General features: G+C 41.9%; 1 protein-coding gene across 3 annotated transcripts in view; it reads left to right on the forward strand.

Moving 5' to 3' along the window:
- Window positions 1-23,381, forward strand: part of CDH20 (cadherin 20) — a 223,918-nt gene that overhangs the window by 162,557 nt on the left and 37,980 nt on the right. For all 3 annotated transcript variants that reach the window (XM_054461275.2, XM_063653779.1, XM_054461274.2), the window contains 4 exons: window positions 7,433-7,727; window positions 8,621-8,740; window positions 11,195-11,362; window positions 15,614-15,801. In XM_054461275.2, coding sequence (XP_054317250.1) covers window positions 7,433-7,727; window positions 8,621-8,740; window positions 11,195-11,362; window positions 15,614-15,801 — 771 coding nt within the window. The remainder of the gene's footprint in view (window positions 1-7,432; window positions 7,728-8,620; window positions 8,741-11,194; window positions 11,363-15,613; window positions 15,802-23,381) is intronic.

Consider the following 23,381-nt stretch of genomic DNA (forward strand, 5'->3'; position numbering starts at 1 on the left):
ACTGCCCAATCACACCTACCAGTCACAACCTCAGACACTGCTGACCTGTCTCTCCTTGACTCGTTGTCCTATCTGTGCCACGACCTTCACAATCCCATTTTTCCTTCTTTTTTCTCAGCCGCGTTTGTGGGTCCTCTCTTTTCACCTGACCCCATTTGTTGGTGGGCTTGTCACCTTTGCCCTAGCCTCTTCTCCACACACTCATTCCCTGGGTGGACTCGCCACCTCTGCAGTTTTGAATGCCATGTCTATGCCAATGAATGCAAAACCTCTATCTCTGGCTTAGGCCACTTTGGGTTATAAATTCTACTGCATATGTGACACCTCCACATCTTTTACTCACAGGCCTTTCCAATGTAGTGTGTCCAGTAAGAAACTCTCGTTTTTTTCTCCTAAACGTAGTCTGTCCCAACACCCATCCATCACCCATTTCCTAAAACCAGAGAACTGGGGATCATTCCTCCGTTTCCCCTGCCCACACATTCTCTCCCCCTCTGCAAATTCTGCTAGTCCTATGCCAGAATCAACCCCAAATCCTGCATTTCTCTTATCCCTGCTTCCACCATCATCTGTCACCTGGGCAAGTACCTAGCCTCCCAACCAGTCTCCTCATGTCCACCTGCATCTCCCTCCAATCTGTTCTCCACCATGGTCTTTTTAAAATTTAAGTCAGATCATGTCACTCCTCTACTTACGTCTCTTTAATGTTTTCCTACTGTGCAATGAATCCTCCAGACACCTCCCCACAGCTTACAAGACCATCCCTTTCTGGATCAGCCTGCCTCCTGGCATCCATCCATGGCCCATGCTACTCTCTCCCTCATTCTCGCGTTGCAGCGGTGTGACCTTCGACAGTTCCTGCAACCTGTCAAGCACTGCCTTTACTGCTCCCCCAAAATGAAATGCCCTTCCCCTGGCTTCTCTCATGCCTTCCTTGGCCACTCTCTAAGGCAAGCCCCTCTGTTAGACTCTCACAGCCCTAATCACAACCACCATATTTGTTTATTTACATGTTTATTGTCTGAAGCCTCTGACTAGAACTAGAAGCTCAATGAAAGCAAGAACATTGCTCCCATTTTATCCCCAAGACCTAACACAGCATTTATCTTATAGAAGGTGCTCAAGATGATATTTGATAAATGAATGTCTCACTGTGTAGTAAGGATTAAATAAGCTAATGCATGTAAAGCACTTTGCACAGTACTCAATCCAGAGTAAAACTTTAATTATCCTTAACCTGTAGTAGTAAATAGTACTATAGTAGCAATAGTATTAGTAGTGGTAATAGTAACAGCATTTAAGGAGTTCATTATGGGAACTCAGCAGCTCAATAATACCTAATGCAGCTGCAAATCCCTTGGCCTCAAAACTTGTGAGTTTTCATTGACTTCTCCTTTCCTTATCTCCTTTTACCTTCACGTGCAATCGGTCCCCATATCTGCCAATATTTCTGTGCCAGTTTCTCTCGGATGCATCTCCTCCTCTCTAGGCTCTGTCATGACCATGATCCTTTGTTCTTCCTGATTAGATTAACTATGCCGGTGCTGCCTGTCTCCCTGTGGAGTGACTCTTCCCATCCCTCCTCCAGGATGCTAAGCTCATTCCTCTCCCTGAAGCACCCTTTCTATCATGTTGCTCCTCTGATTAAGAAAGCACTACAGGGCTTTTGAATGCTATCAGAGCTCCTAGCATACAGTTCAAGGACTTCTTCCTCCCTCACTCAGCCCTCTTGCACAATTTCTCAAATCAGGTCCTCATCCCAATCAAGCTGGACCTCCTTAACTGGTTCTGTCACACATACCACATTTGTCTCTGACCCCACACGTGTGCCCACGCTGCTGCCCTGCCCAGGACAGGCCCTGACTTCCGCTCATCAGGCCGCATTCAAATTCCTCAAAGTTTTAGCTTAAAATCAGACAATTCTATCATGAACATATCTTGTATCTACTCAGAATTCCAAAGACTTCTAGCTTCTCCATATCTATATAACATTTTTTCCAAATAGACATACATGGCCACTAAGTTCAAGAAAAGAGTATGTTTGTATTCAGCAATTTTCAGTAATTACTTCTGTGCACATACAATTTAGGGCTCTCTTCCCTCCTCCCAAGGGTAGAAATTGAGACACCACTCCCCAACTTTGTCTACACCTCCCTGATGCTGAGTACTTGGCACAGAACTGGCCACACACAGAGTGCAGAAGAAAAGGGTAGCTAACGTTTTATTGGACTACCACAGTACTATGTGTTGGTCACAATCACATCAAAGCAGATCATTTAATCATCATAACAATGCTGTGAGGTGCATATAACACAGGGAACTAGGCTCAGAGAGGTTATTTATGTTCATTGCCCAAAGTTACACCGAAGGTAGCAGGGAAGCCTGGACTGAAATACACATCGCTCCTACCCCAAAGCCCCAGCTTTCATTTACATTGCCTTGTCTGTGGTCAGTGGCTTTAGACTAAGCCCGGAGGACACACACAGGAGTCAGTGGTGTTTAGGTGGGATCAGGAATCTGAGCCAGACTGTTTCCTGAACGCTTTATCTCTGACGCTGGGTAGTTCTTAGCTGTGTGGCACCCTTGCATACTCACAATTAGTGCTCGCCCTTTCCAAATAACCCCAACCAAGATACAAGACACCCATGCATCTCAACAGTCATCTGATCCAATCCTCACACCAGCAACCAAGTGAAGATTTTTACCCTGCATTAGGTGTGTTACCTCTACATGAAGATAATTACATATTCACTTTTCCCCTTTACTTTCTTTTGAAAGGGAATTCATCCACTTTCATTCTCTTTACCCAGGGGCATTCTGCTTGTCACCTTGAGCTCCAGAAGATGTCTGTTTAGAGAGCTCACCAGAGTATTTGCTTATTTCAGAAAGGAGTATGGCAACAATTATCAGCTGTAATTGGTATGGCCTTACAAAATCCACACTGGGCTTTCCAGGGACAAGGCGGTGTCAAGTTAAAGCTAGATTATATTGACATATGCAAAGAGAGGGATGCTGAGAGCTTGTGCTTGTGCACGAATCTGTGGGTCCAAATCATGCTGAGGTTAACAACTACATGGAAGCTGCCTAACCACAAACTGTAAGCACTCACTGCATTCTCGAAATTATTCAAGGCACTCTGAAAGATGACAAAAGGAGTGAACATCATTCTTGTTTTTGAAATCCTAAATCAGCTAAGATTCTTCAGAACCTGCTTGTACTTCCCATCACTCACTACTCCTTTGGCTGAAGATCTTAAAAACTAAAGAATGATTAGGACAAGTGAGACATTCACTTGTCTTATTCTGCCTAAAATATTTTTTTAGGAAGAAAAAAATATTTTCCCAAGATATACGTAACTGTGCTGCTGACTCTGCTCGGGAGCTTCTTACCTTCCTCCAAATAGCTGGTGCGCAGTCAGTGTTAGTTGAATTAAATATGGGTAAATATAAAACACATTTTTATTACACTGCCAATTTGCTGAGTGACTTGGAGAAAAGCTGTTAATGTCTGTTCTTTGCCATTTTTGAAACCAAATGTGTATTCTACGGCTGGTAAAGCGGAATATTAAATGTGCATTGCTGCACGGGTTATTAAGCTGGTGTCTCAGCCCCATGCTCACCTTTCCATATTCTGCTTTGGGTGCTGGGGCTGAAACTCTCCAAGCCATAATTTCTCCTCTTCCAACCAGCTCCTCTCCCAGGTAGGTTCTGCCTGCTGGTAGAAGGTACTAGAGGGAGACCAGGAGGTAGGAGGAGGGAGGAGTGACTTGCTCCTCATCACACCTACTTCTAAGAGGTCTGAGTCCCAGGGAACAGGGGCACCTCCTCGAAGCTCCTGAGGCAACAGCCCAAGGAGCAGCACTCCCTCCTCAGGGGTCTCAGGCCCAACCTCAAGGGGCTCCCCTCCAAACCTGCAGATGCCAGAATCCCCACCTCCGTCCTGTGTTGCCCCAGCCAGAGAGGCACTGGCTGTTTTTCCTGGAGTTGCGCTCTGTCGCGCGCTCTCTCCCTCTCTGATGCCTCGGGCTTCCTTCTGGCCTTTCAGCCCTCCACTCCAAATTCTCCCTGCTGAAACCAGGTGTGAGTTTTGTTTCCTGACTAGACCTCGAATTGATAGGCTTATGGGCCTCAGAAACCACCTCTATGTAAGTAGATCCTAACATGCTTCAAAGCTGAGACGCTTCCTGCTTCCCTGGGGGTGTTCTCTACCCCCTCCCCACTCCTTTTCCCTTCCCCCGCCTTCTTCCCCCTCCCCTCCTCCCTTCCTCCCCCTCCCCTCCTCCCTTCCTCTCCCCCCTCTCCTCCCTTCCTCTCCCCCTCTCTCCTCCCTTCCTCTCCCCCTCTCTCCTCCCTTCCTCTCCCCCTCTCTCCTCCCTTCCTCTCCCCCTCTCTCCTCCCTTCCTCTCCCCCTCTCTCCTCCCTTCCTCTCCCCCTCTCTCCTCCCTTCCTCTCCCCCTCTCTCCTCCCTTCCTCTCACCCCTCTATCCCTCTCCCTCCCTTTCCCTTTTCCCCCTCTCCTTCTCCCCCCCTTCTCCCTTCCTCTCCCGCCCTTTCCCTTCCCTCTTTTCTCTCCCGTCCTCCCTTCCTCTCCCCCTGCTCATGTGCACACTTGCACATGCAGACCGGTGCTCCGAACCTCCTGGAAAGCTGCTCTTAGCTCTGTTAACCAGGACTAGCACCATTCATACGGAGCTTTCGCCCTCCCCCAGACCCTTCTTCCAATACAGTTTAATTGCGCACTTACAAGACGTCAGGCCCACATCAAGATGAAGGTCACACAGAAGGCGAAGGCCTCACACCCAAGCCTCAGCCCAGACTCCAGGGCACCAGCCAGCTCCCAGGAGTCAGGGGCACCCTGCAGTGAGCTCTGCCGCTGTCGTTTCTTAAAGCACTTAAAACACGCTCACCTGCAGCCTGCCGGGATCACAGGTGTGCTGAATATTTCAAGGATCACGGAACAAACAGTTTTATTTGATAAACAGAGCACCTCGGAACAGGCCTGGGGTGGCCTTTCTGTCAGCTTCTGTTTTTCCTTCCCTACATAATCAGCAGTGCCCTAAATTAAACCAATTTCATTAAAAGTCCTATGCCAGATGCCATAAAATTACATACATACACTGTTATATATGTAAACATACACCCATATGCATACGTATACATGTTTTTAATTTAAAACACCTTCTGAAATCCTTGTTCTCCCCACACTTCTGTTCCTCTGCCTGAGAACACAGGTCCAAATGGAATAGATTTTCATTTGTTTGTACCCAGGTCCAAATGAAATGGCTTTCTATTCTACACAACAAGAGTTGGGCACCTCTACTTTTTTAACTGCATAAATAGAAGATTTGGATTGTAAAAAAAAAAAGAAAGAAAGAAAGAAAAAAGAAAATACTGTATATGAAATGAGGAAATGTGAGAACTTCATATTCTAAATAAAATAAGTAGAAAAAAGTCCACAACTATCTTTTCAGTCAATTTTATTCCCTTATTTCCCTTTTCTAGATAAGACGCAGCTGAGTTCCTCTAGGCAGCAAAACCATTGCCTGCATGATTTGGCCGTGAGTCAATCTGAGCCAGCCACAACCTCCAAACCCATCCCTGTTGGAAGCTGTTGTGGATGCATTTGCAGGTGTTTTATTGGTGTTCATGCCGTTTAATCCTCAGAGTAACACTGTCTCAGCCATGCTTCAGGCGGCCTTCTGCAGCTTTTACCATGAGACTGTGCATAACAAAAAAGCCAACAGGTTGTTTTTGCCTCTCTGCCACCCTCCTGGAGGTCTGTAGGGAGCAGAGAAGAGCTGAGTGTGCTAATACCCTTTTCTCTATGCACGTGTGTCATGGTTGGCCCCATTTATGGCCTTCCTACGATGGGAAATGCACTGTGCTGGGTGCCTCACGTGCATTAATCTCTAATGATCCCAGTGACCCTTCAGAATAAGTATTAGTGCTGTCCTCACACTTATAAGGAAATTAATGGTTATAAACATAAAATAACTCATCAAGGGCCCTGAATTTATAACTGGCCTAGACAGTGTTCAGGCCAGATATATTGGCCTCCCTGCCCCAAGCCTAATGCTGGCTGTTTTATCAACTAATCTCATGAACTTCACCCTGGACTATGCAAAGTGCTAACAATCCAGGCAACAACGGGAGTGGCTGACTAAATTTAACTAATTGTTTCGTTACCACCTTTAGAAAGAGACCATTACCTATAGGGTTGCTCAAAATTACAGGGTTCTTGCCACCCCATACACACTATCTGCAATTAATTCGATATTACAGATGCAGAAATATGTTTATAGGCCTGAAATTTTAAAAATATAGTACTCCTGGACTCCTTTTGAGAGTTATTAAAAGTATTCTGGCTGGGTGTGGTGGCTCACACCTATAATCCCAGCACTTTGGGAGGCCGAGGCAGGTAGATCACCTGAGGTCAGGAGTTCAAGACCAACCTGACCAATGTGGTGAAACCCCTTCTCTACTAAAAATATAAAAACTAGCCAGGCATGGTGGTGCATGCCTGTAATCCCAGCTACTTGGGAGCCTGAGGCAGGAGAATCGCTTCAACCTGGGAGGTGGAGGTTGCAGTGAGCTAAAATCATGCCACTGCACTCCAGCCTGGGTGACACAGTGAAACTCTGTCTCAAAAAAAAAAAAAAAAAAAAAAAAAAGGATTCTGAGTGCGAATATAGCTGCATGGCCAGATAAAAGCATGTCCCTAACTCAACCATCCACATATAGATTTAAGTGACTCAGTTATGAACCCAAGAACCAGTCCCATCTAAAGGAGACACACACTGATGTAAAGAATCATAACCAGCAGTTAAATTCCATTTGACACCTGAAACACAAGCCCAGTTCTACTGAATGAAACTACGGAACTAGGATCACAGAATAGGAGGAAGAATCCACGGAGGTCATTCACTTTTCTCACTGCAGTGCCCTTAACCTTTCTATAAACTACTTCCATCAGCTTATCAGCCAACTTGAATTGTCATAAAACTGTTTGATACTCCAAAACTTACGGCAATTTCTTCATTTTAACATGTTTAGGCTTATCCATTTTATTTTTATTTTTCTTAAATGGAAAGGCAGGATTCCTCCTTATTAAATTTGTTCTTATCCTAACATTGGGGATCTTCACTTTCCGGAGTTCCTGTTTTCCATACTTATCAGGGAGAAGAATTTTGTTTAAATAATGGTAATTTCAGGATAAAGAATGGGACATGGAAAATTTTACTTAATCAACCTACACCCACTCCTTGATACAATCGTGTCCAATGCATACTAGTTCTTTATAGACAAACTTATTAAACATTTGAAAAATCTCCTTATGTAAAGGGAGGTTATAAGTTTGTAACAAACCGAAAATCAATGTGTTTTCTGACACCTGTTGACATTCATGATGAGAATTAGGTGCTTTCCTCTCCCAGCTTCATTCAGATATGGACAGGGGAGACGGATCCATCAAATACATCCTCTCGGGAGAAGGTGCTGGCATCGTGTTTACCATCGACGACACCACTGGAGACATCCACGCCATTCAGAGGCTCGATCGAGAGGAAAGAGCCCAGTATACTTTAAGGGCTCAAGCCCTAGACAGGCGGACGGGCAGGCCCATGGAACCAGAGTCAGAGTTCATCATCAAAATTCAAGACATCAATGACAATGAGCCCAAGTTCCTGGACGGACCTTATGTCGCCACTGTGCCAGAAATGTCCCCTGTGGGTAAGGTGGTGACTCGCTGATTTTCACAAATAGCACCTCCTATACACACACACACACACACACACACACACGTAGATACACATATATTCAGAACAGGAGAGCATGAGAGAAGCAGCTCACAAATTATAAAGCAACCAAAAATGACGACCAAGCCCTTCAGCTGGCAGGAAGCTACTTAGACATTGGAATCAGCCAGAGCAAGTAATAATAATAAGCCTATTATTGTTTTTTAGTTCTGATTCTTTAAAAACAAAATATTAGCTACACAGATAAATCAATAAATGGTTGAATAATATTTGTTTCATAAGGGAGAAATGTTTTGTTATTATCAAAAGGGCAATAGGGCTGGGCACGGTGGCTCACGCCTGTAATCCCAGAACTTTGGGAGGCTGAGGCAGGTGGACCACAAGGTCAGGAGATCCTGGCCAAAATGGTGAAACCCCGTCTCTACTAAATACCCTGTCTCTACTAAAATACCAAAAAAATTAGCCGGGTGTGGTGGTACACACCTGTAGTCCCAGCTACTCAGGAGGCTGAGGCAGGGGAATCACTTGAAACAGGGAGGTGGAGATTTCAGTGAGCTGAGATCACGCCACTGCACTCCAGCCTGGCGACAGAGTGAGACTCCATCTTAAAAAAAAAAGAAAAAAAAAAAAAAAAGCAACGAAGAGCCCAAAGGCTGCGTTCTTACCGGTCATTCAGAATTTAAAGCACAAATAACCCTTATCCCTACTAAACAGGTACAAGGTAAGAGTTATAGAAGCTTGACCTAGAAAGGGGACTCTCCCAATGAAGCAAACACATTTGCAAATGCTTTAAGATGGACCGTTCAGGATTGCATCCAGCCTTTAGCTATTAGACTTGAACAGGTTTCTACCTCTTCTCTTCCCCAGGTACCTCTGTCATCCAAGTGACAGCCACAGATGCAGATGACCCGACCTACGGCAACAGTGCCCGGGTGGTGTACAGCATTCTTCAAGGCCAGCCATATTTTTCTGTGGACTCTAAAACAGGTATCTGATACAAGGGTCGAGTTAGAGGTGTTTATTCCCTGATCGTTTATAACTGCTGCTATGACAGACCCAACTCTCCTTTTCAAGGACTCTCCAGGGAGTGTATTAACCAGAGAAGACTGCTATTAGCTTTAGGATTAAGAAAGCAAACTAGCACTGCCCTGATGGGTAAGAGCAGCACTATGCATAGACAGTGGGCAAGGTCTGATTGGAGAGGCAAAAAGCCCCTCTGCGCACACACACAAAATAGCTCCCCAATAGCCTTCAAAAAATCCTATGGTTATATTTATTCCCAGGGACTAAGGTCTTTTATAACCCCATGAAGACCCAAGAGGATTGACACATTCACCTGGGTCATTAGAGAACTAGAAGCATTGATTGTGAAACTGGAAAGAGCCTCGGGGGAATCATCCAGTCCGTCACCATTTGCTTAACAGATAAAGCAATTGGGAAATTGAGAGCTACCAAAGTTCATCTAGTGTAGAGAGGTCTCTTGACATCTGGTCTGATGTTCTTTCTATTGAACCAACCACTGTGCACTCAGCAGAGAAGTCCAAAATGAATGGTTGCTGGGGCAGACAGGTTTTGATGAGGGAGGAAAGACCAGGTGGGATGTGGCCCCCGAAAGGCAGGTCCTGATTGGGAAGCTCTCACAGGGAGGACATCAGAGAGAACTGAATGGGCAAGGAGCAATGCGGCAGAAAAGACAAACAGAAGTTTGGTGTTTTGTTTGTTTATTTATTTCTGTCTTACCTGAGAGCTTTGACTACAGAATTTACGTTTGGATGTATGAAAGATTTCATTTAATATGTTTGAGCTTGGCAAAGTTATTGTGATGTCATTATTATCTTATACTTGTGCCAGGCTTCCCCTCTTATTAATACTTTCATAAACATTGCCATATTTGAGCTTCCCAATAATCTTGTAAACTAGCAAAAGATATAGGAAGTATTATTACTTCCATTTTATATGAGGGTAAACAGGGGACCTAGGAGTAATTAACAAGGAACTTGAGTAAAGAAACTTTCAGCCACAGAATAAAGTTAATGGTGAACACTCAAAGTCACCTCTTTATTTGAAAAAGAAAAAATACATTTCTATTATTAGCAACCTGATTGAATTTTTTTCCCAGAAGTCCTGAGGGAAACCAGACATTCAGAAAATTGTATCATAAAAGTAGTAAGGGAGTGTAAATTAGGAGGAGGAAAGAAAAAACATTGCAGTTAGAGACTTCTATAAAACAGTAACTTTAACAATTCTACTAAGGGCAAGGGGGAGAATGAAGAGATGAAGGGTGCCCACAGGGAGGAAAAATACAGGGAGGAAGAGGGTAATGTGTCCTTTATATCCTAAGAAGAGTCTTACATTATTTTGACAGCTCCCGGGGGGCATCTGTAGTGTTAAGGTCAAAAATACATGAACAGATAGTTATTGCTGTGCCTATGGGGGGGGGCCTTTTAAAAAAGAAAATGCTGCATATATCACTTGAGAATGTTATACTATAATGCAATATATACATTATAGGGGTAAACTGGGGACGGATTATTATTCCCAATCCCTTCCATTTTCATGCAAAAGGTCTATCTAGCCAAGAGTCATGTTGTAAAGCTGTAGTAAATAAGCCTTTAATCTTTGCCTAGAGTGTAGAGAAGTCAACTTTTTTAAGTTGAAGGGTTAAAAGGGAGATAAAACATTACTGTACAGGCTTGGCAGGATCACAACACATTTCAACGGATTGTGGTGTAGGCCCCTCTCCTTAAATGAAACCGTATCTGCTGCTTGCTGTCTGGGGAAGTTCATCTCTTATGCATGGTAAAAATAAACAGCTCACCGAGCATCTTTCATGTCCTAGCTCATAGAATTAAGTAAAACACAGAGGTAAACAGAAGACTGTCACAAAACAGAATGAATATGTAACAACAGGAAAATCCAATTAGAATTCCAACCCTGCTTACAAGTAATGGGGAGGCAAGAAAAAGCAGGAATCAGTTACCTAAAGAAGAGCCATTCACACTACAAGGGCTCTAGGGGCTGAAGAAACTGAGGGAGAATTGTCTAAATTCACAGATTTGTAGACATATGAGGCTTTGTTTTCTGGACCCAAAGCCCCCGGTTTTCCTTGGTGAGACAGCACTGTGTGTAATCACCTTGGACTGCAATTTCCCAGATCTGTAAGAGAGACATTGCTGCCACCTCCTGTTCACTTTCAGTAATGCTGCCAGAAGAAACCAGCCCTCTGAGCTCTTCCTGCTGGAATAAAAGTTTTCATTCACCACTGGTTTCAGTACAGCTCATTTTTGAAGCTGAGATTTTTTACCTCAAATTTAAAAGCACAGGTGACTTGCACCTCACTTCTAGGCATTAACAGTGCACCAGGGAGACACCTAGAAACCAATCTTTAAAAACTGGACCTGTGGTTTTATTTTTAAAAACAAAGTCATTTCTATCCTGCAGGTGTAATTAGGACAGCGCTCATGAACATGGACAGAGAAGCCAAAGAATACTACGAAGTGATTATCCAAGCCAAGGACATGGGAGGGCAGCTTGGAGGATTAGCTGGGACCACAACAGTCAACATCACCCTCTCAGATGTCAATGATAACCCACCCCGCTTTCCCCAGAGTGAGTACCTAACCCAAGAGAGCACAGACCTTGGGCCCAGAGGGACGCACCTGTTGCAGAGGTGCGGGAGAAAGCCCAGTTTGAGTTTCCTCGTTAAATTCAATTATCTTACCCAGAGATTCCTTTCTTACATTCATCATGCAATTCTCGTTTCAGGGTTCCAGCTTCCCATAGTACTAAACCAGGATTTCTCAAACATATTTTTCCATTTTCTCCTCCCTGTGGAATCTTTTTAGTCTCTCTTTCCTGACTGCCATGTCCACCCACCCTACATAAAATGCAATACTAAGGAATAAGGTTTGTTGGGTAGAACTGACCTTTAGTGGGCCACAAACTGGTAATGCTGAGATTTTTTTCATCACACCCCTGGAAACCTATTTTTGCCCCCAGGAGGCAATATTGATCCATTGAGAATGCATTCACTGATATCCAAAGCTGTAGACGGACACACCTGCCCATGTGACGATCTTCAGCAATCACTCCAGTAGGTACCAAGCACTTGCTTGGTGAGACCACTGGGCATGAAGGGCACAAGAGGCTTAGAATCCAGTCTCTGCCCTTGTGAAGCTTCAAATCCACTTGGGAGGACACATTCTACACACAGGAAAAATTAAACCATAGTAGCACTTGGTGCCACTTGAATAGTGCAAAATGATGCCTTCACATAAACTGAGATGAATGAAGCCTCCACAGAAGGATGAGATTTCAACAGGGGGTTAAAGAATATAACAGGCTTATATAGGCAGAAAAGAAAACATTCCAGAAGGGGAAGTCATTCACTTATTTATTCATTCAAAAAAATATTTATTCCAGGCACTATTCTATGAATGGAACACAAAGCTGTGTACAGACAAAACAAGGTCTCTACTGTCCTGGAGCTCATTTGAGTAAAAACCTTAATGGAGGAAAAAAAAAACTCCTGCCTGGAAATAAGTTTCAATGTCACTTTATGTTCAAAGACTCCTAAAATTAAAACCTGCTCTTTCAAATGTGCTGTATCTCCAGTGGAAGCCACAGAAAAGTTTTTGAGCAAAAGGGAGACATAAAGAAAGGTTAATTTGGTAGCCATGTAGAGGAGGGGTTGGCAAGGGCAGAGACTAGGAGCAGGGGAGTCAGTTAGGAGGCATTTAGAGAGGTCCAGACTTGAACTGCTAAGGACTTAAGGAAGTAGCAGGAGGAGTGGAATGGGACAAATAAGAAAACATGGACTTCTGCCTCTTGATTTCCTGGCTAAAGGAACCACGGCAGAGGGTGGAGTCAAAGATGACAACAACGTTTTCACTCTGGATGACAGGGAGAAGGATTGTACTACTAATAAAAATAGAGGACGCATAATGGAACGAGTGGTAGTGAAGGAGGGAGACAAATTCAGATTTGAATATGAAGTGACAGCAGGACAATCAGGTTGAATGTCCTTAAGGAAAGTGGAAATATAGAGCTATGAACGTGGAACAGAGCCCAGGAATGAAGACGTGAGTTTGAGAAGCAGATGCCTGAAGGAAGCAGCGGGAGATATGAGAGCAGGAAGTGCAGTTCCAGGTGAAACACTTAGCTAGGGAAATGGGGCTTAAAAAAAAAAAAACTAAACTAAAAGGAGGAAGAGTCTAGCCAGACTAGCCAGACTGTCAGATGAATAGTTGCATTTTGAATCAGCCAGACCAACTGAACCTTCCCTTGTATCTATGTAAACACAGGAGAGCTCAAATATTTACAAATGGAATACACAAAGTCCCCATGAGCATTCATGATGGAAAAAGCAGGATACTAGATAAGCATTTCACAAAGGGTGCAAGTAAGTAAGTTCCTAAGTTGCTTGGTCCGACAGTGCAGAATACGAGAGCATCACGGAACAGTTTGTGAAATGCCACATGGATGGACTTTGTGTTGCTTTGGTGATTCTGTGGGTTCCATCTTCATTACTTCATGAAGGGCTCATATTACTCACACTATAGACTATAAATTCTTGAACACCCTTGAACTATTTGGCTTTTTACATTTGACACTAGACAGGTGTCTCTGACGGAGGCAGAAGGGACAGTAGAACCAGCTTATTACATAGCTTAGATTATCACATAGCTCAAAGGTAGACGGATTCGGACATATTGCCAGGAGTCATGTTACCCCAAACATGGCAGCTTCACAAGAGCAGAACACAATACAAGGATTACTGGGGTTTTAGTCTTGCCTCCCAAACCAATGTGTTTTTTTGTGTTTTTTTTTTTTTTTTTTTTTTTGAGACAGGGTCTTGCTCTGTCACCCAGGCTGGACTGCAGTGGTGCAATCACAGCTCACTGTAGCCTCAACCCCCTGGCTCAAGCAATCCTCCCATCTCAGCTCCTGAATAGCCGGAACTACAGGTGCACACCACCATGCCCAGCTAATTTTTGTATTTTTTGTAGGGACGGGATTTTGTCATGTTGCCCAGGCTGGTCTTGAACTCCTGGGCTCAAATCATCTGCCTTCCTCAGGCTCCCAAGGTGCTGATATTACAGGCATGAGCCACCACACCCAGCCCCAAACCAACATCCTAATACCATTCTAAAGCACACATTTTAAGTTGTCACTTTTTCAAAATATAGTTTTAATGGAGACTCTAGGATAGAGTGGAAGCATGGATTATGTTTCATGGAAGACAAAACAAAAATATAAAAAAATTTAAATCTCTGTGTCTCTATGCATTCTACACACATTATCGCTGCTTCCTCCTTTTTGACCTTTTAAAACTTTGCATTTTCTCTTCATTAAACAGTTCCCCATCTGTTTGCTAAAACTAAGTTTAGATGACCTTGATATTCCATAAACCTATCTTGGCTATACTCTTATGCCTAATTAATCTAATGAGTCCTCATTGTAGGAATTCCATTTTGTTTCTTTTTCACAAATATTACTATAACTGATTATGGAATGTTGACAAAATGATACACCTACTATTTTACATCGAACAAGCTAAGTCACCTTTAATAGAACCAAATATAATGAAACATCAAGATCTCAAGCTATTTATTTATAATATAATGTATCGTGTAGAAATTGTATGTAGATGTTTAAACATATAACATAGCTTTATTGGGATGAGGAAAATTGTAGGCAGATGCTTGTTTTTCCCAAAAGTTCTGCAACAGCGAAGCGTAATCCATCAACAACTTTGGAAGTAAATGAAAAGAGATCATGAAATCCAATTCCTTGCCAGCTTAGTATAAACTTTAAAGATCTCCTGGCTCATATTTGTAAAGAACAAGCATCATTTCTTCTGTGCAAGGCAGGGTGCTGTGAGCTGGCTGGGTGCTGTCAACCTCCCTGAATCTTTGTGAAACTTGAGCCCTCACACCCGAGGCTATAGCTTACAAAGCATATTAGAATAAAAGGGAACACGTACATATTGAAAATGTGATTGTGTGATTTTTCTTTGTTATTTAGTCAGTCACATTATGATTGACAAAATAACAAAAAATGTCAAAAAGTTGAGCCCCAGAAAAGGTAAGTTGGTAAAAATACGAATTCATGGAGATGAAAGTGAACTAAATTTAATTGTGAGCTCGGGATATCATGTCCAAAAGGAGATGACCAACTCTGAGCTTCTTACATATGTGAGAACCTTTTTAGTATTTTATTCTGGAATAAGAAAACAAGAAGCATGAAGGGTCTGTCCATGGAGAGGCAGCCCGGGGTAGTCTGGGGTGCAAGGACACACTGAGGGGCAGCACATGGAGCTGATGGAGCTTGCTCTCCACAGCTGCTCCCCCTTTATAGATCACTGATCTCCATGACCTCTGAGCAGGTGGTTGTAGACAGGCACTCAGCACACAGGCCAGACCATGAAAGAAAAGATGGACATTTGAAGCGTAAACAGAATAAATATGCACTTTGTGACCACAGTGTTTACTTTATCACTCTCAGAAGGAACTGCAATTTAAGGAAATACTTCAGTTCACTAAGAAGTACTAAAAGATTTGAATTCAAGGTACTTCCTACCACTCAAACTACAGTCACTAGGACTAAGTCGTTTAGCTTTCACCCTGTTCTACTCAAGCTTTTTTGACTCCTCTTTATTGAACATCCAATACAGGCTATGGCCTGTATGACCGTTTGCTCAGCCTTTCTGGACTTTAGTTTTTATCTGTAAAAACTCAAGTTTTACTTTTTGAACCCAGAAAAAAAGATATTTTGCACAGCACTCCTAATATGATAATGATGAGGCATTTTTTATAGTGACGGATTATCAAGAATGCGTGTCCTGGCTTTTCTTCGTAGAACATTACCAGATGAGTGTGTTGGAATCAGCTCCAATTAGCTCCACTGTCGGGAGAGTGTTTGCCAAGGACTTGGATGAAGGCATCAATGCAGAGATGAAATATACTATTGTGGATGGAGATGGTGCAGATGCCTTTGACATTAGCACAGATCCCAATTTCCAAGTTGGTATCATAACTGTGAAGAAGGTAATCCAACTCCTTTTTCTAAACCACTTTCATGGGTGCTTTGAATGTTTATGAAATGCTAGTAAGGACTGTTGTATTATTGATATGCATTGCTTCAAATCCTCTGATAAAAGCGCTTTCCTATTATTTAAAAAAAAAAACACACAGAAAACCTCTTAACCCTTATGTTTACATGAAAACACTGGCTGTGCCATCATTTTACTGAAAAGGTACCAGGTCATGATAAAAATATATTATAAATATATTTCTAAATACATTCCTTCTACCCAGCCACTTAAAAAACTGTTGTAGCTTAATTTTCTAATGATGTTAATGACTTGATCAACATTTGCACTTGAATAACACATGCATTGTAGCATACCATACATAACAATAAAGCAAGCCATAATATTATTTATGAATCAATAAATAACATGCAAGGGTTTTTTAATTGCTTCTCAAAGATCTGTAAATTCTAATTAAACTTGAAAAAGCTTTATCAAACATAGCTGCTGAATGGCTGTTATCACTTGAAATTCCTTTGTTTTATAAGGTACCAAGATAAGCTATCAATTCTTTCTGTGACATAAAGCACATATGGATATACTCAGCTAGAAGATAAAACTTTTTAAAAATTGAATCTTTAACTCCATAGTAAATATATATCTAATGAAATACATTAATTTTAAAACTCATTGACTTAATCTTGCTTCTCTATGTTGAATGCATTTTAAAACCCAATATATTTTAAATGATATTCTCAACAAATATTTATTGAGCGCCACCTATGTGCCAGATATTGTTACAGGCATTTAATATAGAGTAAATAAAACAACCAAAAATCTCTGCCCTCATGGAGTTTACATTCTAGCAAGGGAAAAAGACAATCAAAACATCAAGTCACTAAAGTAGTTTATTAGAAGGTAATAATTGATATCGGGGGGGGGGGCAGGAAGCAGAACAGAACAAAATAAGTGAGGCCAGGAAAGCTAAGATGATTTCAAACTTAAATTGGATGGTTGGCTAAATGCCCATCAATCAAAGAGTGGATTAAAAAACTGTGGTAAATATAAATGATGGAATACTACACAGCCATAAAAAGGAATGGACTAACAGCATTTTCAGTGACCTGGATGAGATTGGAGACTATTATTATTATTATTATTTTTCGTTTTTGACACAGAGTCTTGCTTTGTCACTCAGGCTGGAGTACAGTAGTGCAATCTCGGCTCACTGCAACCTCCGCCTCCCAGGTTCAAGCAATTCTCCTGCCTCAGCCTCCTGAGTAGCTGGGACTACAGGGGCACACTGCCACGCATGGCTAACTTTTTGTATTTTAGTAGAGACAGGGTTTCACTGTGTTACCCAGGCTGGTTGTGAACTCCTGAGCTCAGGCAATCTGCCCGCCTCAGCCTCCCAAAGTGCTGGGATTACAGGTGTGAGCCACTGCACCCGGCCGACTGGAGACTATTATTCTAAGTGATGAAACTCAGGAATGGAAAACCAAATATAGTCTGTTCTCACTGATATGTAGGAGCTAAGCTTTGAGGGTGCAAAGGCATAAGAATGATACAATGGACTTTGGGGACTTGGAGGGAAGAGTGGTAGGGGGGCAAGGGATAAAAGATTACAAATATGGTACAGTGTATACTGCTCAGGTGATGGGTGCACCAAAATCTCACAAATCACCACTAAAGAACTTACTCATGTAACCAAATACCACCTGTACCCCAATAACTTATGGAAAAATAAAATTAAATAAATAAATTGGGTGGTTGGGACTGGTATCACAGAGAAGTGGCATTTATGCAAAGATTTACTTACAATGAGCAGAGTCATACCACTGAGTTAAGCAGGTTGACAGTGTGGGAGGTGCCCTATAAATGACTCTTTGTGAAAAGTGTACATGGCAGTCCTAAAGAGAAGAAATGGGCATGAACTATTGAGGAAAGAGTTCCAACAAAAGGACAGTCAGTGCAAAAGCTTTGAGGTGGGACCAGGCCTGTTGTATTTCAAGAACAGCAACAGTGGGATCATAAGGCTGAATGGAGGGGGGAACTCTTAGGAGATGAGGTCTGAAAAGTAACAAAGGAGCTAGATCATTTAGGACCATATAAGCTAACCATAAGGACTTTGGTTTTTACTCTGAGTAAAGTGGGAAATGACTGAAGGATTTTTAAGAGATGTATGACATGACTCAGTTTTCATTATAAAATACTCAGTAGGCTGTGTTGAGGTCGGGGGAGCTTAAGAAGAAAAGGACAGAAAGAGGGAGACCAGCTGAGAAGCTATTGCAATAATCCAGGTAAGAGATGATGAGGGTTTCATCTAAGTAGTGGGAATGGAGGTGATAATAAGTGGTCAGAATCTGTACATATTTTGAAAGTAGAGCCAGCAGGATTTCCTAAAAACATGGATGAGGACATGGAAGAAAGAGAAGAGTCAAACGAGCAACAAGAAGAATGGAGCTGCCATTAACTGAGATAGGGAAGTCTGCAAGTAGAGCAGGTGGCAGGGGTGACAAGTATTGGAATTCAGTTCTGGACATACATGTGACATTTGCAGAGTCTCTTAGACATCAAGTAGAGACGTGTCATGGCTTTGGTTATAAGAGTGAGGAGTTTGTAGAAGGGTCCTGTGCTGGAAATATGAATCTGGGAGTCATAAGCATATAGATGGTACTTAAAGCAAATAAAACAAATGAGATTCCAAGGGACTGAGCATAGACAGAGAGAGGACAGTGAAACGAGCCCTGAGGCACCCCCACATGAAGAGGTCGGGGAAGTGTAAGGACAGGCAAGGAGACTGAGGGGCGACTAGGGAGGCAGGAGGAAAATGGAGGAAGTGTAGCATCCTGAAGGCATGAAGAACATACTTCCAAGGGATGGAGTGATCACCTGTGACAAACGCTGATACAGGTCAAATAAGAACATCAGGAATTCACCACAGACTTTAGGAACATGGAAGCCACTGACAACCTTGACAAAAACTACAGTTATAACATTAAAATGTAACTCAAGTTAATGTGTATCTATAATAACTTTTTTCTACGCTATTTGACAGAACTGAATTAACACTGCTTCAGAAGGCAATAAGGGACAAGTTCATATGTTTGTTCTGTATTTATTTAAGATGCAATCAATCACAGCAAAGGAAAAGAATCACAGCAAAGGATCCAGAATTCCACCAACCAGAAATCTTTCTATACTGTAAACAATGACCTTGAAACAATGCAAAAGGCTGAGATTGACTTCTAAATCATCAAATAAATCTAGATGTAATATAAAATACTATAATTTCTTATTCTCATTCTTTGAGAATTAATAACACATGCTAGAATTATAATAGGTGATTAAAATAACAATACTATCTTGGTATATGTCATAGGTTCCCCTACTATGTGGCTGCCTCAAGTAAACAACAATACATTGCTAACCATAACTAGTAACTGTAAATAAGGGAAATGCTCAAATTTTTGAATTATTGGGTTTTTTCTTTCTTTCTTTTTTTTTTGTTTATTTGTTTGAACAGAGTCTCACTCTGTCACCCAAGCTGGGGTGCAGTGGCACAATCATGGCTCACTGCAGCCTTGACCTCTTGGGCTCAAGCAATCCTTCCACCTCACCATCCCAACTAGCTGGGACTATAGGCATGTGCCACCACAGCCACCTAATTTTTGTGTTGTTGTTTGTTTGAGACAGGGTCTCTCTCTGTCGCCCAAGCTGGAGTGCAATGGCATGCTCATGGCTCACTGCAGCCTGTAGTTCCAGCTACTCAGGAGGATGAGGTGGAAGGATTGCTTGAGCCCAAGAGGTCAAGGCTGCAGTAAGCCATGATCATGCCACAGCTACCTATTTTTGTTGTTGTTGTTGTTTTGTTTTGTTTTTGTAGAGACAAGGTCTCCCTATGTTTTCCAGGCTGGTCTCAAACTCCTGAGCTCAAGCTGGGATTACAGGCGTGAGTCACTGCAACCAGCTATATTGTTTCTTTAGTACGAAAACTCTATTCAAACAATTAAGCAATCAGAAAAAGAACTTTCAGGATTCTCAATATTTAAATGTTATCTTATGTCTTAAAATAATGTCTGAGATAATTCTAAACAATAAAATAATATTAATTTATGTCAGATTATCACAATATAGTTTAGACTCTATTACAAGCCATTTGTTTTTAAAAGTCTATTACCTGTAACAACTCTGTCTCTGAAAGAAATCTCCAAACATGTTTTCTTCAGCTCCCTTACCTGCAGAAAAGATGAAGCCTCTTAAGACGGAGTACTGTTTTTCACTGTCATTACTAAAATGATATCCATGTTTAATCAAAATACATATCAATTTTGCCAAGGTCACTTTGATTTCTCTTCTGAACTTATGAGCTGCCAGAAAATGGAATTAAGAAAAAGGTCAATAAGTTGGGTAGATGGACAAATCACATATAATAAATACTTTAGAGGCCACTGACTGCTCAGTCTATGCCTTTGGAACAACATTCACTCAGATGTCTGCTGCACGCCCATCTTCCCACTTTGTCATTAATAATGTCACATAAAATTGAAACAAAAGTTCTGCTTTTGATTTATTTCCCTTAGGCTATTATTTGTCTAAGAAGCACATACATTTTCAAAAAGAGAAATTGAGTTGAATTGATAGAATTGGGTCTTTAGGAAACCACACTGATTACTACCCAGTACCTTGAGTCTTTTTAGCTTTTAAGTAATCAATCAATCGATTTTCAGTCTCTTAAATGCTTGAAGTATAACTTGAAATATGTAATTTTCAGGCTGTTCTTTATTCTGAATGAGCATGATGTACCATTTTCTAGTCTTCTGCATATCTTCCGTCTTACGACAAGAAGAAGCAATTGTTTAGAGTCCATTCTCTTCTTAGGCAGGTCACAAAGAACAAAAATTCTATATTTCATCAAATCTGAGATGTCATGAATTATAAATCTCATCATTGTTTTATGGGTCATTTAAGAAAAGTTCTTGCCAATTTAAATCATACAATGCTTTCTTATTTCTTAGTTTAGTGTTTATAAAGTACTCTTGTAGGCACAGTTAGACAAATTTGTTTCAACAATGTTAGATTCACTCCATGCTGCTGTTTCCATGCCGTTCTCCCTACACAATAAATCTTGTTTCAATGCCAAATCATAATATAATATTTTTAAAGACATTTTAGGAGGCAATAAAGCTCAACATGTGCAGTACCAACAATGTGCAGAACTCCGCTAAAGTACAACATGGACAGCTTTGACTAGGTCTGGCTTGCATGGGCAGTAACAACTACTGCTTATAAAGATCCCTTTGCCTCCCATTGACACTATAGCAATTATAAGGTGTTATCAATTGGAGAAGCAACGCTATTTCAAAAATATCAAAATATGAAAAACTGTGCATCATAACTTACTGAAATACATTAATAAAATCTGTATATACTATCACTCAACCAGTAAATGTTAATACTTACATTGAGAAACTTTTTGCACTGTTCAATGTAACAATTTTTTTAGGTTTTTGCTACCCTTTGAGTTTCTGGTTTTGCTAGGCACTGGGGAATAAAAATCTGACTAAGTCACAGCTTTTGCCCTTGAGTATGGGGAGTGGGATCAACACAGAAAGAAATATTTGTAATACAACAGAAAAGCTATAAAGGAAGTATAATAATGTGCTGTGAGAACAAAGAAGGGAATGCTTAATCCTCCTTTATTAGTAATTAAAGTTTCATTACTATTTTGTGCCATAATTTTCATGACTCAATTTTTAAGGATATAATGGCTTTTTGTTTTTGTATCCTCTAACTTGAAGAAATTTCTTGAATTTGGAGATTGGGTTCTCAGATATTATTACTTTATTTTCTATTATGAATACAGAAATAAATAATTATTTGATATTTAAAATAAAAAGAACACAAACTATTCAAGAGGGAAAAGCCAAAACTCATATACCAAGTGTGGACAATTTAAATTTTAAATGCTGAGCATGGTGGTTGCAGCTTCTTGGGATGGAGGTGGGAGGATCTCTTAAGCCTAGGAGTTTCAGACCAGCCTGGGCAACATAAGCAAGAGTTTGTCTCCTACATAAATAATTAAATAAATAATAAAGTTTAGAGTATTGAGGGCAATGTTTTATTTCCATTTTAAATGTGGAAGTGAGGGAGACAATAACCTTAGATACTTTAAGAGTCTTAAGTAACTTACTTAAAAAGAATTTCAATAATAATTAAAAACTCACTCTAGTGCTTTCAACAGATGCTGGAACAAGTGGATGCCATTTGCAAAAAAATAAATAAACAAACCTCAATTATACGGCCACAAAAATCTCAAAATGAATCATGTACCTAAATGTAAAAACCTAAAGCTATAAAATTTCTAAAAGGAAACATAGGAGAAAATCTTTGTAATCCTGATTGGACAAAGATGTGTTCCATATTACACCAGAATCCCAACCTACCAAAGAAAAAGTAAGACTTCATCAAAGTTAAGAGTTTCTGCTCTTCAAAGGACACTGTTGTGGCAAGATGGTTGAATAGGAAAAGCTCTGGTCTGTAGCTCCCAGCGAGATCAATGCAGAAGGCAGGTGATTTCTACATTTCCAGCTGAGGTACCTGGCTCATCTCAATGGGACTGGTTAGACAGTGGGTGCAGCCCATGGAGGGCGAGCTGAAGCAGGGTGGGGCATCGCCTCACCTGGGAAGTGCAAGGGGTCCGGGAACTCCCTCTCCTAGCAAAGGGAAGCCATGGGGGATTGTGCTGTGAGGAACAGTGCATTCTGGCCCAGATATTATGCTTTTCCCATGTTCTTTGCAACCAGCAGACCAGGAGACTCCCTTGGGTGCCTACGCCTCCAGGGACCTGGGTTTCAAGCATAAAACTGGGCAGCCATTTGGGCAGACACCGAACAAGCTGCAGGAGTTTTTTTTTTTTTTTTTGAAACCCCAGTGACACCTGGAATGCCAGCAAGACAGAACCATTTCACTCCCCTGGAAAGGAGGCTGAAGCCAGGGAGCCAAGTGGTCTGGCTCAGTGGATCCCACCCCCATGGAGCCCAGCAAGCTAAGATCCACTGGCTTGAAATTCTCGCTGCCAGCCCAGCAGTCTGTAGTCGACCTGGGACGCTGGAGCTTGGTGGAGGGAGGGGGGTCCACCATTACTGAAGACTGAGTGGGCAGTTTTCCCCTCACAGTGTAAACAAAGCCACCAGGAAGTTCAAACTGGGCGAAGCCCACCTCAGCTCTGCAAAGCCATGACCTAGACTGCCTCTCTAGATTCCTCCTCTCTGTGCAGGGCATCTCTGAAAGAAAGGCAGCAGCCCCAGTCAGGGGCTTATAGATAAAACTCCCATCTCCCTGGGAAAGAGCACCTGGGGGAAGGGGCGGCTGTGGGCGCAGCTTCAGCAGACTTAAATGCTTCTGCCTGCCGGCTCTGAAGAAAGCAGTGAATCTCCCAGCACAGCACTCAAGTTCTAAGGGACAAACTGCCTCCTCAAGTGGGTCCTTGACCCCCATGCCTCCTGACTGGGAGACACCTCTGAGCAGGGGTCAACAGACACCTCATACAGGAGAGCTCCGGCTGGCATCTGGCAGGTGCCCCTCTGTGAAGAA

Source organism: Pongo pygmaeus, chromosome 17, assembly GCF_028885625.2.
Source record: "Pongo pygmaeus isolate AG05252 chromosome 17, NHGRI_mPonPyg2-v2.0_pri, whole genome shotgun sequence".
Taxonomy (NCBI): Eukaryota; Metazoa; Chordata; class Mammalia; order Primates; family Hominidae; genus Pongo; species Pongo pygmaeus.